This window comes from Stenella coeruleoalba (genome assembly GCF_951394435.1).
Source record: "Stenella coeruleoalba genome assembly, chromosome: 15".
In the NCBI taxonomy this organism is placed as follows: domain Eukaryota; kingdom Metazoa; phylum Chordata; class Mammalia; order Artiodactyla; family Delphinidae; genus Stenella; species Stenella coeruleoalba.
Genome location: NC_137161.1, coordinates 64541255 through 64559427, shown reverse-complemented (window position 1 = coordinate 64559427; position 18173 = coordinate 64541255). Strand labels below are relative to the sequence as shown.

The window sequence follows — 18173 nt, the reverse complement described above, 5'->3', positions numbered from 1 at the left end:
TTTCATTTACATAGCTAAATAAGATGGAAATTCCTATAGCTTGGCGAAAGATTGACATTATAAGGGAAGCCAGGAGCACCCAAGTCAATTTTTTTGATGATGATAATCACCGACAGGTGCTTGAAGAGATTTTCTTTCTAAAACGACTACAGACAATTAAGGAGTTCTTCAGGCTCTGTGGTACCTTTTCTAAAACTTTGTCAGGTAATATTTCACTCTTAAACAAGCTGGGTTTAGTTGTGTAGTACTTTGGAGGGGGACAGGATAGAGTAGGCTTAATTTAATTGTAAATTAAATTAAAATACTAAGTTAATGCAATCTTCAAGTTTTTAAATAAGCAGCATTATTACCTTATTTTAGTGTTGCATGAAATACTGAAAGAAAAATTTCCTTTTTTAGGATCAAGTTCACTTGAAGATCAGAATACTGTAAATGGGCCTGTACAGATTGTCAATGTGAAAACCCTTTTTAGAAACTCTTGTTTCAGTGAAGACCAGATGGCTAAACCGATAAAAGCATTCACAGCTGACTTTGTGCGGCAGCTCCTGATTGGACTCCCGAACCAAGCCTTGGGCCTCACGCTGTGCAGCTTCATCAGTGCTCTAGGGGTAGACATTATTGCTCAAGTGGAGGCAAAGGATTTTGGTGCTGAAAGCAAAGTTTCAGTTGATGATCTGTGTAAAAAAGCAGTGGAGCACAACATCCAGATCGGGAAGTTCTCTCAGCTGGTCATGAACAGGGCGACTGTGCTGGCGAGCTCCTACGACACTGCCTGGAAGAAGCACGACTTGGTGCGCAGGCTGGAGACGAGTATCTCCTCCTGTAAGACAAGCCTACAGCGCGTTCAGTTGCATATCGCCATGTTTCAAGTTAGTATTTCTCTTTATAAAGGGGTTTTTCCTCAATGTAGGAATTTGAAAAACTGCGGGAATTAATACAGAACAGTATAAAGAAGAGAAAATTTTAAACTTCCTGAATTGTGCCAGCCCAGAGCAAACACCGAAATACATTAGCATTCCGGTGCTGTCTTTCCAATTATTCCTTGTTTCTCTTTTACGTAGTTGAGATCATTTTGTGTTCATGCTTTGTGTCCTTTGAATTAGTTTCCATCAGAGTTGTATGGTTCGTGTTTTCATTAAGTATTACTTGTAAATGTAATTTCTAACAGTTGAATGTGTTTGTTAGGTGGATATGCCTTCTGTACTGTCTAACATAATTATTTCTAAAGTGACTTCTGTTTCCCTGATTCTCTAAGCTCTGTGCATACATTGGTCATCACTTGGGAACTGTTTTTTAGAAGCCTGTTTTTGTCCTTGTTTGTTTAGAGGCAGTATGACAGGCTTTGGGGGAGTGAGATGGATTTGGATTCAGGTATATGAACTTAAGTTTAACTTCCCTTAAGGTCTGATTTCCTTACTTGTAGAATGGGGACAGTATCTCTCTAAAATGTTGATGACTGTGCAGGTTAAAAATGATGATTTGTGGGGCTTCCCTGGTGGCGCAGTGGTTGCGAGTCCGCCTGCCGATGCAGGGGACACGGGTGCGTGCCTCGGTCCGGGAGGATCCCACATGCCGCGGAGCGGCTGGGCCCGTGAGCCATGGCCGCTGAGCCTGCGCGTCCGGAGCCTGTGCTCCGCAACCGGAGAGGCTGCAGCGGTGAGAGGCCCGCGTATCGCCAAAAAAAAAAAAAAAAAATGATTTGTGTAAGACACTAAGCACAGTATAAATTATAGCTATTTTTCTTCTTTCTTTATTTCAAATATAGGCTTCAATATTGTCAGTAGCTTCAGACAAGTTGTAACTCATGGAGTAATATTGGGGGACTACATTATCCTGGGATCTGTTTTGGCACAAACACTGGTTACTTTGTGTAACCAAATTTGTTTTCTGAAATGTATATAAAGCAGTTATATTTGGCAGTGTTACAAACCAGTTAATAACTTCATTTATATTGAAGCTACTTCCCAAGAGTGGAATTGGTGGGGCATGGAACCAGTGTATTTCCTTCTGTTTGCAGTTTTATCATTAGCTGTGTTCTTACCTCATAAGAAAAGTAATTTATTCAAATTCTGAAGTTGCATTTATTATATATTAACAGTTCTTCTAGCACATTGGGATTTTTTGGTATTTATTTTACTTCTAAAAAATATAATGTTGAGGGGCTTGCCTGGTGGTGCAGTAGTTAAGAATCCGCCTGCCAATGCAGGGGACACGGATTCGAGCCCTGGTCCGGGCAGATCCCACATGCCGCGGAGCAGCTAAGCCCGTGCGCCACAACTACTGAGCCTGCGCTCGAGAGCCCGCGAGCCACAACTACTGAAGCCTGTGTGCCACAATTACTGAAGCCCGCGTGCCTAGAGCCTGTGCTCCGCAACAAGAGAAGCCACGACAATGAGAAGCCTGCGCCCCGCGACAAAGAGTAGCCCTCGCTCACTGCAACTAGAGAAAGTCCGCGTGCAGCAGCGAAGACCCAATGCAGCCAAAAATTAAATAAATGAATAAATTTATTTAAAAATACATATATATATATATATAAAATGTTGAAAAGTTTTATTGTTTAATACATTTTAGAGTTTATTCCCTTAAAAAATTGACAACTATATGGAAAACATTATCAAAATCCTTCCAGTTTTGTTCATCTGAACACATTTTAAGCTGTAAGCACAATGTAACTTTTAAATTTTAACCCAAATGCCCCTTGGGCCTTCTGGGGCCACCTTACAGCATACAGGATGGCTTGATCCTCTGTCAGTAGTTACCTATGCCTTTCTGTCGCTTGTAGGTTCTCTGGAGAATTCTTTCTTCTGTGACTGCTGCCATTGCTTCTTTCAGTTACTTGTAAACTCCGTGCTGGGGAACTCTTCCCCTACCTTGCCTATTCCAACTTCTTAACTGGAGATTATATTTTAGGGGGATTGTGCAGCAGATTTTTACTTAGACTAGGAAACATCTTCAGAATTACTCTTTAAATGTTGCATATCAGTGATCCCAGAAATTTATCAGCCATTCTCTACCTCAGGAAATTTTCCACCTGGTTGATTCTTTTATTGTGTTTCTGTTATTCTTCCCTGCTCACCCCACCTTGCTGCAGCTGGGTTTTTTCCCTCTTCCCCCAGTCCTAAATCACACCTCCCCTCCCTTGTTTATCTAAAGGCCTTTTTCCTGCTTATTTTATTACATTTCTTTTTCTTTGAACAGTGGCAGCATGAAGATCTCCTTATCAACAGACCACAAGCCATGTCGGTCACTCCTCCCCCTCGTTCTGCCATCTTAACCAGCATGAAAAAGAAACTCCATACTCTGAGCCAGATTGAAACTTCAATTGCAACAGTTCAGGTGTGTTTTGTCAGATCCTCCTTCTGGTACATCTTACTTTTAGAAATGACCTCCACTGTGGTGAAGTGTTAGTGCTCTGTTGTTCAGTCTGTCCTTGGCTTCTAAGCCACAGGAACATAATACCTTTTCACTTTTATTTTTAATTTATATCTTTTTTTCTTACCCTCCGAAGTAACTGAATCTTAGCAGTATATTTTGAACCAAGAATAGAGATATACTAAATATTCCAAGTTTTTAATGAATTTGATATTACCATGCTTTTATACATTAAGGGGACCTTGGTAATGGGAAAAACTCGAATACCAAATTTATTTTCTGAAATGTATACAAAGCAGTTATATTTGGCTTATTATTAATATCCAAGAAGCTTAGGCATTTCTTTACTTCTATTGTGCAGTTACTTAATGGAATTTTGTGATGTCAAAGGCAGCAGAACATTTTTCCAAACCATTTTTATTGACTATTTTTTGGTCATTTCAGCAAAATATTTAATCTCGCTTTCCTTTTTTAAATAAGAAAAACTGGTTTGATGATGGCTTTATATATCTCTCTATAGTGAATATTCCTATATCTCGTACACTCAGTAGTAACTGACATGTTTCTGTTCTTTTTATAGATTAATACTAGTATAAAATCAAGTATAATCACTTTTATAATAATTAAAATTTTTTTAATAAAATTTTTCTGGAGCTCACTTCTTTGAAGATTGAAATACCTTTTCTCTACAGCATGTTAGTCCTAGTTTTCAATTTAGGAGAATGAACTCATGCCCTTTCTGATATTAGAGGTGTATATGTGTGAGAGAAAGAAATAGGGGAGGGAGGGGAGAGCGAGAGCGAGAGCAAGAGAGAGACTATGAATGTGAATTCCTCCGCTCAAAACGTTGAATAAATAATGAAGCAACTTCGTTATATAGAATCTTCCTCGTCATGATAACCTGGCTGTATTTTTACCATTATTCGTAAATTTTTGCATTTGTGGGAATCTGATTTTCATCTTTCACAATCAAAAGTATAAATGGATTTTCTTGTAGATAGCACATATAGTGCAGTGGGAATTTGGTGTAGCAGGTGTTTTGTTTTAAGGACTATTTTATTTAAAAATGAAAATGAAACTTCTTTCTGCAAATTTTAAGACAATAAACTGAAAGCCAATCCTTACCTATCCAAAACGTGTTTAGCCTTAAATATTCAACGTGAAATCAAGATTAATTCCAAAAGGTGACAGTTTGTTAAAGATGTTTTCTAATTTACTTATGCCCCATCCTACTTCTTTTGAATCTCTTGTATTTATATAAAATGCTCAACAGACAGGAAGTGAAGAGTGTCGTTTTCACTGAGATTCTGCTGGCTTTTATAGGAGAAACTGGCAGCACTTGAAGCAAGTATTGAACAGCGACTCAAGTGGGCAGGTGGTGCCAACCCTGCACTGACACCTGTACTACAAGATTTTGAAGCAACAATAGCTGAAAGAAGAAATCTTGTCCTTAAAGAGAGCCAAAGAGCAAGTCAGGTATAGGCACTCATGTGCGCCATTTTGTTTTCTGTTACAGGATTATATAATTGATTGGAAGTTACATGTGGGATAATTAGGAGTAGCTTGAGAGCCACTCTCTAGTTTACAGCACTGGGAAGAAGGACTGATAGGCCTTGGGGGAGAAAGATGGGGCATCCTTAGGCTGAGCTCACAGCCAGTTATTTCCCTAGACTCTTATTACCTCGCAGTTAAATATAAGGTGGATCCAGCCTCTTGGAAAATAAAGAGTTTAATTCCATATTTATCTAAGATTTTCCTTATATGCAACTATAAAGATTTGAATGTTATTTTTTCCACATGGCAATAAAATGTCTTAGGACCTTGTGTACTGCCAGAGGTTGTGGATTAACTTTGTTGTGATTGGGAGCAAAAAACAAACAAACAAAAACTACTATGTACTTTCTAATCAGGTGCAAAATTGGACTAATAGGATTCCCATATCCCATATACCCATTACCAAAATTTAATAATTATCAACTTAAGCCCTACTTTATTTCCTCTATACTTCCTACTCCTCCTTCACATCCCATATTTAAGGAAATCCCAAATATTATATCATTTTATCTGTAAGTATTTCAATAAGTATAAAAATGAGAACTATTGGGACTTCCCTGGTGGTGCAGTGGTTAAGAATCTGCCTGCCAGTGCGGGGGACACGGGTTTGAGCCCTGGTCCGGGAAGATCCCACATGCTGCGGAGCAACTAAGTCCATGTGCCATAACTGCTGAGCCTGTGCTCTAGAGCCTGTGAGCCACAACTACTGAGCCTGCACACGTAGAACCAGCCCATGCTCCACAACAAGAGAAGCCACTGCAATGAGAAGCCTGCACACCACAACGAAGAGTAGCCCCCGCTCACCGCAGCTAGAGAAAGGCCATACTCAGCAACGAATACCCAACGCAGCCAAAAATAAATAAATTTATTTTTTTAAAAAAAGAGAGAACTATTTAGGAACACAGTCACAATACTATTGTTGTACCTTAAAAGATGTGCTTAATATTGTCAAATATCCAGTTAGTGTTTTCTGATCTTTATGGTAAAGTTAGGCAGGAGTAGAAGCAGAAGGGGAACATTTCAGGTTGGAATTCAGACACAGCACGAACAAATTGCAGCTGAATATCATAACAGTTTTAGTATGGAGTAAAATTTCAGTTAAAAAACAATCGTGCAGAAGATAATATTTACCTGATTCTCCTTAGGTGCTTTTGGCCATCTCAGTCTTAACAGCATCAACCAAAAAATGTTCATTTATTTAGCTTTTATAAGGAGTAGGTCTGTTTCCCACAAGAGTCATACATTCATACATTTTCAGGACCTGGTCCTGAATTCTGGAAATCAATAGGTAATATTTTTTTGTTTTCATTAATTGCAAATTTTTTCTTCATTGTGGTGGTTCCACTCTTCTTTTTCGTCTTCACAGGTCACTTTCCTCTGCAGCAATATCATTCATTTTGAAAGTTTACGTACTAGAACTGCAGAAGCCTTAAACCTGGATGCCTCATTATTTGAACTAATCAAACGGTGTCAGCAAATGTGTTCATTTGCATCACAGTTTAACAGTTCGGTCTCTGAGTTAGAGCTTCGTTTATTACAGAGAGTGGTAAGTCTTGAATCTTGGTGGGAGTGAAGAGATCGGGTGATTAAAATAAGACCAACTATATGCCCTCCAAATCAATTTAATACATTCACTCACTACTTTACATTTATTGAGCATGTACTGTATATGAGATGTTATGAGGGGGTACCGTGATGATTAAATCTTGCTTTTAGCCCCCAAGGAACTTATTTACACAAATAATACAGTGAATCAAAAAGTGAAAAGAACTCTCAGAGTTACAACTGGAAGTACTGTGGAGGTTCGGAGGGGAGGAGAAAGACAGTGTGTAGCAAATGACTCAGATGCTCTGAAAGTAGGGTAGCAGACAGAGGGCTAGTGGAAGATGAATGCTGGATTATCAGGTTGATAAATTCGGCATTTCTACTTTGTGGGAAGGCTTTAGACTATGTATTACGAGACTCTGGTTTCATTTTAAAGAGTGATTTAGGGCTTCCCTGGTGGCGCAGTGGTTGAGAGTCCGCCTGCCGATGCAGGGGACACGGGTTCTTGCCCTGGTCTGGAAAGATCCCACATGCTGCGGAGTGGCTGGGCCCGTGAGCCATGGCCACTGAGCCTGCGCGTCCGGAGCCTGTGCTCCGCAACGGGAGAGGCCACAACAGTGAGAAAGAGTGATTTACAGTGGGTTTAGTTTCCCGGATATGGATCATCTTTGTTATTCCTTAGGTTTCTTAGGTTTTCTTAGGTTTTAAACTTTAAACATTTATGCCCTGTATGATTATGCAGAAAAGGTAAAAATCTTAGTCTGTATTTTATAGATTGTTTATTATTGTCAAGTAGTGTTTTGTAGGTAATTAATTCATGACTCAGCAACTGAGGTTCTTTGTGTTGCGGCTTGAGTTATGAATGTCTTTTGAGATGATGATGAAGAAAAGAACCTTATATTATTCTGGCTGATACTTAAAATCAAACAAATGCTTATTCTATTTAGGACACGAGTCTTGAACATCCTATTGGCAGCTCTGAATGGCTTTTGTCAGCACACAAACAACTGACCCAGGATATGTCTACTCAGAGAGCAATTCAGACAGAGAAAGAGCAACAGATAGAAACGGTCTGTGAAACAATTCAGAATTTGGTTGATAATATAAAGACTGTGCTCACTGGTCATAACCGGCAGCTTGGAGATGTCAAACATCTCCTGAAAGCAATGGCCAAGGTAAGACTAATACCATTGACACATAATTACTCCCCCCTTTTATAAAATTACAAACAGTTTTATTTATGAGAAAAAACCCTAATTTCTCTCAGGTCATATTTCCAGTTTGTTTGTCACTGAGTTAATTTGTGTTTTCATCAACTATTTTGTTTTAAGCAGGTAGTAAGTATAAGTAGTATTCTGATTTTGTTCACAGAGAAACCGGGGCTTAGAGAAATTGATTTATCCAAAGTCATATAATTTATAGTAGAGCTGAAACTTGAACCTAGTCTCACAGAGTATTTAGATCTCTAACCTCTCTTGCACCTCCCTACCCAAACTTGTATAGCTTGCTTCCAAAATAAATGAAATATCTTCCCTCTAGTACAGAATCTAGATAGTAAGGAAACTGAATCCCCAGAAAAGGCTGCGTTACTTCATCATCACAAAACAGTAAATCATTTCCTTTTTGGATTTTTTTTTTTTTTTTTTTCCCACATCACGTGGCTTGCAGGATCTCCACTAGGGATCGAACCCATGCCCCCTGCAGTGGAAGTGTGTAGTCCTAACCACTGGACTGCCAAGGCATTCCCTGGATTTGTTTTTTTTTGTTTGTTTGTTTTTTAACATCTTTATTGGGGTATAATTGCTTGACAATGGTGTGTTAGTTTCTGCTTTATAACAAAGTGAATCGGTTATACATATACATATGTTCCCATATCTCTTCCCTCTTGCGTCTCCCTCCCTCCCACCCCTGGATTTGTTTTTCATTGGAGTTTTTATTTGTGCTGGAAACAAGATTCCTGTGGAAAAGGAGTTAAATTGTAATAAGCATATTATAAACACATTGGTATTTGAAAAACACGTATTACCTGTTATCCAAAAGGTGATGGTTTTAAGAGTAATTACTGAAGCAAATACCATTTTTCTTGATCATTAACATACTGATTCTAGGATGAAGAAGCTGCTCTGGCAGATGGTGAAGATGTTCCCTATGAGAACAGTGTTAGGCAGTTCTTGGGTGAATATAAATCATGGCAGGACAACATTCAGACAGTGCTGTTTACATTAGTCCAAGCTATGGGTCAGGTTCGAAGTCAAGAACATGTTGAAATGCTCCAGGAAATAACTCCCACCTTGAAAGAACTGAAAACACAAAGTCAGAGGTAAGAATGCCTTCTGGCCTGAATTTAAAATATAAGCAAAACATCTGGTAGAGTAAGTTTGTTTATTTAATTCATTTAATTTTTTTTCAGTTTTGTTCATATTTATAAGTAGCTATTTGCTAAAGCATATCATAAATGAGCCATTTTATTTTATATTTCAGTGTCTATAATAATTTAGTGAGTTTTGCATCACCCTTAGTCACCGATGCAACAAATGAATGTTCGAGTCCAACGTCATCTGCTACTTACCAGCCATCCTTTGCTGCAGGTAAGACTCCCCTACTTCAGAAGAACCTGAATCTTGACCTGTTAATAATCTACACATAGATGCTAAGATGTTTAATGAGTGTCTAATATGTTTCTAGTCATCACCTTTTTAAAGGGTTTCCTTAATGAACCTATTTACAAAGCAAATTGAGTCACAAATGTAGAAAGGGGGAGAGCGGGAGGAGGGATAAATTAGGAGATTGGGACTGACATATACATAATGCTATATACAAAATAGATAACTAATGGGGACCTACTGTATAGCACAGGGAACTCTACTCAGTACTCCGTAATGACCTATATGGGAATAGAATCTAAAAAAGAGTGGATATATGTATATGTATAACTGATTCACTTTGCTGTACAACAGAAACTAACACAACATTATAAATAACTATACTGCAATTTTAAAAAATTAATTATTTAAAATAAAGGGTTTCCATAAACTCTTGTCATATCTCAAACTGAACAAATTCTGGCTTAATTTTAAAAGTACTTATTGTTAGAGAGTAAAAATACCGTGTGTTCAGATACTCTCTAAATAATTTATTTTATGATTATAAAATATATTCTGTTAGGAAAATACAGAAAAATAATTATAGGAAAATCTATAGTTCCATTCCAATTAGAGGTAAAACCACTATGTATTTGTTGAATTCCCTATATGCATGCACACACATATACAAGTTGGATCATTCTGTGAATGCAACTTTTGTTGCCTTTTCCCACTTACTATTAAATAGATAATTTCCCTATCATTAAGTAATCAAAAAAATGACTTAATGGCAAGATTTAATGTGCCATTCTATGACTTTACCGTATTAATTGTTGGACAGTTAAGATATTTGTAGTTTTTTAATGCCACAACAAACTCGTGAGCATCGTTGTACAAATTTATGTCTGAATATCTAGCTGTTTAGGCTATATTTTTAGGAGGAGAGTTTTTATTTTAAGGGATAAGGACTTTAAGGTTGTAAAATCATATCTAGTATCAGGGCTGTCCGTTTGTAGTTGATGACTGAGAGAGCACTGCCCTGCTCCTTCATTTTCTGTGTACATGTAAATTGAGCTACCAACTCTTTCTCTATAGCAGTCCGGAGCAACACTGGCCAGAAGACTCAGCCTGATGTCATGTCACAGAATGCTAGAAAGCTGGTTCAGAAAAATCTAGCTACATCAGCAGATACTCCACCAAGCACTGTTCCAGGAACTGGCAAGAGTGTTGCCTGTAGTCCTAAAAAGGCTGTCAGAGACCCTAAAACTGGAAAAGGTAATTAGTCAGAATAAGGATACCTTAAATATTAATACTAAGTGGTGGTTTGACTTACACGTTTCCATTGCTTCACAGCTGTGCAGGAGAGAAACTCATATGCAGTGAGCGTGTGGAAGAGAGTGAAAGCCAAGTTAGAGGGCCGAGATGTTGATCCGAATAGGAGGATGTCAGTTGCTGAACAGGTGACCATTTTTTAAACTTGAGCTACACATTTTAATGCTGCTGAAACAGTATAGGTTTAAAGATCCCCTCACCCCTATCCTTTGGTGATATATCAAGAAATAAGGAACTTAAATTGATTTCATTGGCTTCAGAAGATTTTGAGTGACACAGTTCTAGGATTATCAAATATTCAGCATTTGACTCTGACTCTACCCTATTAGCACTTTCCTTTCTTCCCAGTTCTCTTTTAACAAAAATTTGGCGTGTGGCTTGACCCCCTGTCCTCCAACAGAAGACCGTTAATTTGCATTTTAGAGAGGGCTGTGTGAAGGTTTTGAATGAAATAAGGATGACATTTTGGGTGTCATAGTATGTATAAATAGTAGTATCTATAACGTGTTCTTGGGTGTCAGTTTGTCTGAAGTTATTACTCTGAAATTTTATCATTAGTGTTTCTAAAATTATATATATAAATTCAGGAATGAATTCTTTTCCCCATAGCTGTTTATTTTGAAAAGTTTCAAACCTATAGAAATATAGGAATGCTCATATACTCTTTACCTAGAATTGGTAGACCAATTGTTGATGCTTTCTTAACGTTCGCTTTACCTTTCTGTGTATGTGTGTTCATACACACAGTTTTTCAGAACCACATTTGAGAGTTAGTTGCAGACGTTCTAACACTTCATGCCTAAATACTTTGTCTCCTAACCAAAACATTTTAATAATATATAGCTATGATATAATTATGTAATTATCAACTCAGGAAACTTAACATTGATGTTAACCATTGACTTCTTTCCAACATTGAGTCCATATTCAGATTTCTCCAATTCTTCAAATGTCCTTTATTACTTAGCCTGCCTCTCCTTAACCACCAACCCAACCCCACCCCAACCCATACAAGATTTAGTCAAGGCTTATCTTGAATTTCATATACTTGTTCTACTTTTAATCTCCTTTAATGTCTAGAACAGTTCCTGAGCCTTTTCTTTCTTTTCTTTTATGACACTTATATTTTTGATGTGTCCAGACTACTTGGTTTGCAGAATGTGTCTCAGTTCGTATTTGTCTGACATTTTCTTCATAATTAGATTCAGAATCAACATTTTTCGCAAGAATACTTCGCCAATGATGTGTTCTTAGAATCTTACATCGGGGGCACGTGTGTGTTTGTGCTATCTTTGTTGTTAAGTTAGATCACTTGGTCAAGGGTAGTGTTCTCCTGAATTCTCCATTACACATATGCCTTTTCTTCTGTGGGGTAAAAATTTGAGACTTGTGAATGTCCTATTTTTTTAATGGTTTGGCATCCACAATTCAAATTTAACATCAACAAGGAAAGTTTTTTTTTTTTTTTTTTTTTTTTTTTTTTTTTTTAAAAACACTGTTACATCTCTGTATAGGATCTAAGCTTAAGCTCTTCTTGTTTAAGACTCATTCTTTAGAGAGAGTTCGTCAAGTTTGTCAAAAACCATGGACGGTGTTCTGGGTCCGGGGGTATCCTTACTTCAGAAACTTTTTGGTAGGTTAATGGGCTGTGTGCTTTCATGACTGTGCATCTTAGGTCTCTGTCCATCTTTTTAAAGGTTGCTTGGCTATTGTGCTTTTTATTCTGATAGTTATTAAATTTTATATGAAAAAGTTAAGGGGCTCACAGGAGTGGGGTAAGTATAGAGTTCTTTGCATACAACTTTTGGTGTAGGTTACAATTGAGCAGCCTTATATTGAGCATTTACTATATAATTGGACCCTGATGGGTGCTCTGGATAGAGATAACGATTATATCTCTTACTATAAAAGAAAATTTAGCTGAGTCAGAATCAACAGATATGGGGACTTCCCTGGCAGTCCAGTGGTTAAGGCTCTGTGCTTCCACTGCAGGGGGCGTGGGTTGGATCCCTGGTTGGGGAACTAAGATCCCACATGCCGCACAGTGTGCCCCCCCCCCCCCAAAAAAAAGAAGAATCAATAGATATTTGCTGAGTACCAATCTGTTTCAGAATCTATCTGCTGGGCACTTTTTAATGCACCTAAGCATTTGCCCAGTGAATTCATATGTTTAATCCCAAGGGCACCTGTGGGGTCAGTGGTGCTCTCTCTTCATCTAAGGATTCATAAGGCTTAAAGGGGATTGTGACTTTCCCAAGACACACATTTGTAAGTTATGGAATTATGAAGGAAGCTCAGATTACTTAACTTCTCTTCCCACCATGACAACTACACATCTTTGGGTAATTAATTTGGGAACTTACTCCTAAACAGTTCATATAACTCATATATGAGCCATGTTCTTTCAAGTTTTAAATGGCTTTAATTCTATCCTGCCTATTTTTACAGGTTGACTATGTCATTAAGGAAGCAACTAATCTAGATAACTTGGCTCAGCTGTATGAAGGTTGGACAGCCTGGGTATGAATGGCAAGACAGTAGATGAGTCTGGTTAAGCGAGGTCAGACATCCACCAGAATCAACTCAGCCTCAGGCATCCAAAGCCACACCACAGTCGGTGGTGATGCAACTGGGGGCTTATTCTGAGGAAACCTAGGAAATCTCGGTGCGCTAGGAAGTGAATCCTGCAGGACAGCTGCACTCAGGGATACGCCCAACACCATGGCCTGCAACCCCAGGGTCAAGGGTGAAAGAAAGAAAGCTCACCGCCTGAACACGGAGATTGTCTTTCTGCCACAGAACAGCTGCAAACGTGTCAGGAGGTTAGCTGCAGAAAGAAATCGGGATGCCGCGGAGCACAGAGTGATTTGGAACTCCATTCCACCTGACCCTGTGTGTACAATCCAGGAAAAATCAAACCCCGCTCAGAAACAGAGAAAACTGGGGCCGCGACACAGCCAAGGAAGATTTGATGCATTCAGATTCTTGCATAACACTTGTTGCTTGGCAACAGTACTGGTTGGGTTGACCAGTAAGTACAAAAAGGCTATGCGATATGAATTTCAGAAATGGACTGAAGAAGGAGAGCTATGTAACAGATAACACTACGTTGGAAGAACTTCTGAAATGAAGGGAAAAAACCCACCCCATCCTCCTCCTCCCCAGCCCCCACCATCTGCCCATCCCCCTTTACTTGATCTAGTAGATTAGCCATCTTTCACATTCACTTTTATTTCAGTCCTTATACTTCATATTCTTCCATCTCAATGCTGTTAACAACTTATATTTGGAGTGATAAACAGAAATTTTTCCAAAACCACCAGTAACGTGGAAAATGCAAGGATGGTTTAAAGGTCTGGTGATCACATACAAAATGTAATTCTGATTATTTAAGTCATTTCTGTGATTCTATCATGTACAGTTTCCAGAATTGTCACTGTGCATTCACAGGTAATGAATCTAACAGACATTTGATTTAATGTACACTCCCCTTCGCTTATAGTGTACATTTTTGGGAGGTCATTCAAATTTTCCCTCTTCTGTGATTGCTGTAGTTTCTTTCATAGAAAGTAGCTAATCCAATGTAATCTTTTACCTTTTTAAAAACCAGGATAGAGTACCTATTAGAGTTTTACATTGTTGATGACAGATTAACAATAAAGTGATGTTCTGGTGGAGGTAGAGTGAAATGTTTTTTTAATTCAGTTTTCTCATTTGGTACTTTTAATTTACAATTTACAAGGTGTAAATTAAAAGTGCTTTAGTTTACCTGGCATTTTAGGACATATACATGAAACATCAGCAAAAGTGCGAACCACCAACATCTTTTATTAAGTTCAGTTATTAGTGTGTGAAGTACTTTACTTTTTCCACAATTTTAAGTTTCCTGTTCAGTAGTGAATTCATGATCAAGGTTTCCTTAAATTTAGCATTGCATTTCAGTACTGACTGTGTAAGCTCAATTGTTGATCCAAAATAAAAATCCAGACTAGAATAGGATTCCTAAAGTCACGTATCAACACAAAGTAGAACATGATTAAAATCTGGATTGAGTACATTTTTCCTGCATTTTAGAGATTAGCACTGTGATCACTTTCTAGTTGCCAGTCTTCACAAACTTGAAAGGTATTAAGGAAAAATTCCACATAGCTCTGGCCTTTCCTGTATCCTCATTGCCACGTTAATATATAATCTTTAAATACTCATGGGAGAATGCATTTCAGTATCAGTGCTCTTCGAATACTTTGACAGGTATTACAAGAAAGGTGGTATCTTTGAATACCCCCATGTGTCTAATAGCAAGTTAAGGAAACTAGTGCATCAAATTTTATTTTCTTCATTCATCTTGAACCTTATTTTCACAATCAAAACAACCTATCTGGAATAATAATGCCATATTGTGTTTTGCACACTGCTTTATTTCCTAGAGGCTATTGCACTCATCACTTGATTACCTCTACTCTCTCTCAAGATTAAACAGTCTTTCAACAACATTCTTTGTCACAGGAAAAACTTTTATCACAGTGATAAAACAAGTTCACACTAGTTTGTCCCTATAGGTAGTATTCAGAAATTGCTTCTTCTTTGGTAAAGAAGATAAATGAAATAGGTTAATTTTATTGCCTGTGAATTTCAGGCTTCAGAGGTACCTGGCACCTTATCCTAGCGAAAACAAAACAGCTTTACATAAAAAACATGCGTCTCTGCTAAATTGTCCATCACTTTTACTTTAAAATGGTCCCTCAGAGAATAGTGTGGCATATACATGTTTGGTTGTAGGGCAGATAGGAATAACTGGGGACTTCAAAGCTTGCTCTTCACTGCACTCTGGACAACAAGACTCCCAGTCTGTACAGTTTGGCTTCTTCTGGGAAGTCATTTGGCAAGTAGCCTTATTTTGACCTGTTGTAAGAGAACTCAACAGTCAGATTTAATCAGAGGTACAAAGGCCTTGGTGATACAGCAGTTTGAGAAGACAGGGATATATTTTGGTGATTATCTTGTAAAATAATGTAAAGTTCAGAGTGCTGTGGTTATGAAGTCATGCATTTTTGACGATACAGAAATACCTGTGGAAAACCAGGGGTCTGCCTCTCTCTTTCTCTCCCTCCTTCTCTCTCACCCTCTCCCTCCCCTTCCCCTTCCTCTTGCTCTCTCTCCCTCCCGCCCCACCCCCTTCCCCTGTCTCTCTTATGCTCTCTCTCTCTCTTTTTCCCTCTCTAAGATTCAGGGGGTACAGAATAACTTATGACCCTTGGAAATTGAAGTTTATCCTAAGTGTTTTGCTGTCTTTAATTTTCTAGAATTGCCTGAGTTTTAGTTGATTTATCTGTAAAGCTGTGGAGGCTTAGTAGTTTATGGTGCTGTCTGTGTTTCTCTTTTACTGTTTCTTTGGTGTGTCTTGCAGTATTTCATTATTTCTGGTCATGAATTCTTCACATAGTTTGCTAGATGGTTATTAAGATTCTTTTGTGTCTGACACTTGTGAGTTTTTTGAGATGTGTGAGGTTTCTGTGTGAGAACTGAGAATCAAGCTCTTGATCTGCTTCCCTAAATTGCTTTCTTAGAGCCCAAACCCCAGGTTCAGGGTGAGGGTTTATAATACAAAGAAGAACTTCCATCACTTCTGCCCTTAACACTTGCCTCTATTACCTGAACTTAGTATGTAGTGTTCTTTATATTGTCCAGCGTTTGATGTTATCTGCATTGTTTTTGTTTTTAACTGTGGTTGTTCTGATGTGTGAAATTTAAGGAAAGAGCCATTAAAAAATTCCAAGCAGGGCAATGCAAGTGCAGCCAAATATTAGAGTTGATGTGCAATCTTAGGTCCTTTTAAATTTGGGGTGATATAGGCAGTACTTTGAATTGAAAAGTCTTCCTGGCCTATTTTCCTCCACATATTTGTGATTACTCTGGGGGCTTACTTGTTTTGGCAGTACTAAAATCAAAGAAGCTGGTTCTTCTTTTCTCCCAATTCTTTTCCTATTAAAGAAAGCATCTACAATTAGCCTTGTTAGCTTCTGTTCGTATGCATCAAAAATCAGTGAACGCTTTTCTGTTAGCACATTTAAGTACCTTTGTTTTACATAAAACCAGATAAATATGAAAACCAATGACCTTCCATTCTGTATCTTGAGATTGTAAAATGCCAGTAATTTAGAGCTAGGACTTTCCCCCTCCCCTTAAATCTAGGAGGTAGACTATGTTAATGGTAAGGGTCACTTAAAGAAGTGACAGATTTTTTCATTATTTGGGTTGTATTAGAAATACTCCTTCTATGGGGAAGAACTAGCATTATAAATTTTCCAAACACTGGGGAAGGAAATTCACTGTATTAGGAACCCGGAAGGGTTTATTGCACTTTTCCTGCTTTTTTTTATGCCTGGGTAAGAGTATCACCATCTCTTATTTACAAAAGGGCAAATGGACTCCAATTGAGAGAAGCTTTATAGGTTCAAGAGTTAGTTGTACAACATGAACCATTCAGTCTCTTGCTTTCCATGGGAATTTGGGCTTACTAGGGAAGCTGTTGTGCTAATGCAAAAGTGTCATACAATTAGCTCGGCTTTTGAAGATGATAAACTTAATGAATTGAATGTTGTTCTGAAATGCAGACTTGCAGAATGTTTTTATGTCTTTCGAAGCAGCTTTTTTTTGGTTGTTTTTTTTGACCCAAGTTTCAGCTCCTGTTTGAAGTTCCTGTGTCAATTATTTTTTGGTTTAAATTTTCCTTATATTTCCACCTGTGATGTCAATGGCAACATCACACTTCACTTGTTAATTTACTTTACCCTTATTATGTAGAGCAAATTGAGTTGAAATGAATCTTCCTTGTTCTAGTAACATTGTATAAATAGAGTGGATTCTCTGTACAAAAGGTTGTAATGCCTCCTGATGGTTATAATTTTGTGATTGTATTTAAGGTTAAAAGTTGAATAAATCACACCAGCTTCCTGAAAGTGTTCATAATGCAACTTTTGGAAAACAAAAATACATGGCCTACTTTGTGCATATTTGCATTAACGTGGCAAAGATTGTATGAAATACCTGTTTTTCAAAAAATAAAGTGTTAAAAGACGTAGGATTTAAGCTCTGAATTTGTTGAAGTAGTTTCCAGAAAACTTAATTTTGGAATATGGGGAGATTTTTTTTTTTAAAGCTAATTATTAATACCTACAAAAGTTTAAAAACTTGATTCTAAAAAATGTATTTTACACTCAGTGTTCTAATAGTATTTTTGAATAGCAGTAGAAATTTTACTTCAGTGGGAAAGTTCTTAGTATTAAGGCACAATTTATTAAGCTTAATTTTGTATTTCTTTAAAAACTCCAGTAGAATACTATTGACATGTATATCCCTGGTGTATGAAAGCTCTGAAGGAAAACAATGTCCAGCTTGTTTTAATATCTAGAAATCAGATTGCATTTGTTGCTGCTAGATTATGTTAGGATTTATGTTAATTGTTTAGCCACCTGATATATTTCAAAAGTTCACATCCTGCCTTTGTAATACCAAAAAAAAAAAAAAAAGAAAGCTCCAAAGGAAGCTACACTAAGCGTGGGTGTTTTTGTTTTTTTTAAATAGGGCAATTGGAAGGTTAGTTAAGGAACTTATAGAAGTGATCCTAGGCTGTTAAATTGCAAATCATTCTGGGCAAATGTTCCTTGAGTAACAGATACTCTATGGAGAACCCATGCTATTTGAAAGCCATTTCTTCAGGTTTTTTTCACCTATCTCAATTTCACAAGCTGGTGTTGAAAAGTCTTTCTTCTGAAGTTGTACATAGGG

At 37.7% G+C, this 18173-nt stretch overlaps 1 protein-coding gene across 3 annotated transcripts in view; it reads left to right on the top strand.

The window, feature by feature from the left end:
* The window catches only part of SMG1 (SMG1 nonsense mediated mRNA decay associated PI3K related kinase), a 97842-nt gene extending 80323 nt beyond the window's left edge, over window positions 1–17519 (top strand). For all 3 annotated transcript variants that reach the window (XM_079945325.1, XM_079945326.1, XM_079945327.1), the window contains 11 exons: window positions 15–204; window positions 400–869; window positions 3199–3336; window positions 4696–4848; window positions 6293–6472; window positions 7419–7646; window positions 8580–8791; window positions 8953–9059; window positions 10149–10328; window positions 10407–10513; window positions 12834–17519. In XM_079945325.1, the coding sequence (XP_079801451.1) occupies window positions 15–204; window positions 400–869; window positions 3199–3336; window positions 4696–4848; window positions 6293–6472; window positions 7419–7646; window positions 8580–8791; window positions 8953–9059; window positions 10149–10328; window positions 10407–10513; window positions 12834–12911 (2043 nt within the window). In that variant the 3' untranslated portion in view covers window positions 12912–17519. The remainder of the gene's footprint in view (window positions 1–14; window positions 205–399; window positions 870–3198; window positions 3337–4695; window positions 4849–6292; window positions 6473–7418; window positions 7647–8579; window positions 8792–8952; window positions 9060–10148; window positions 10329–10406; window positions 10514–12833) is intronic.
* The last annotated feature ends 654 nt before the right edge of the window (window positions 17520–18173 follow it).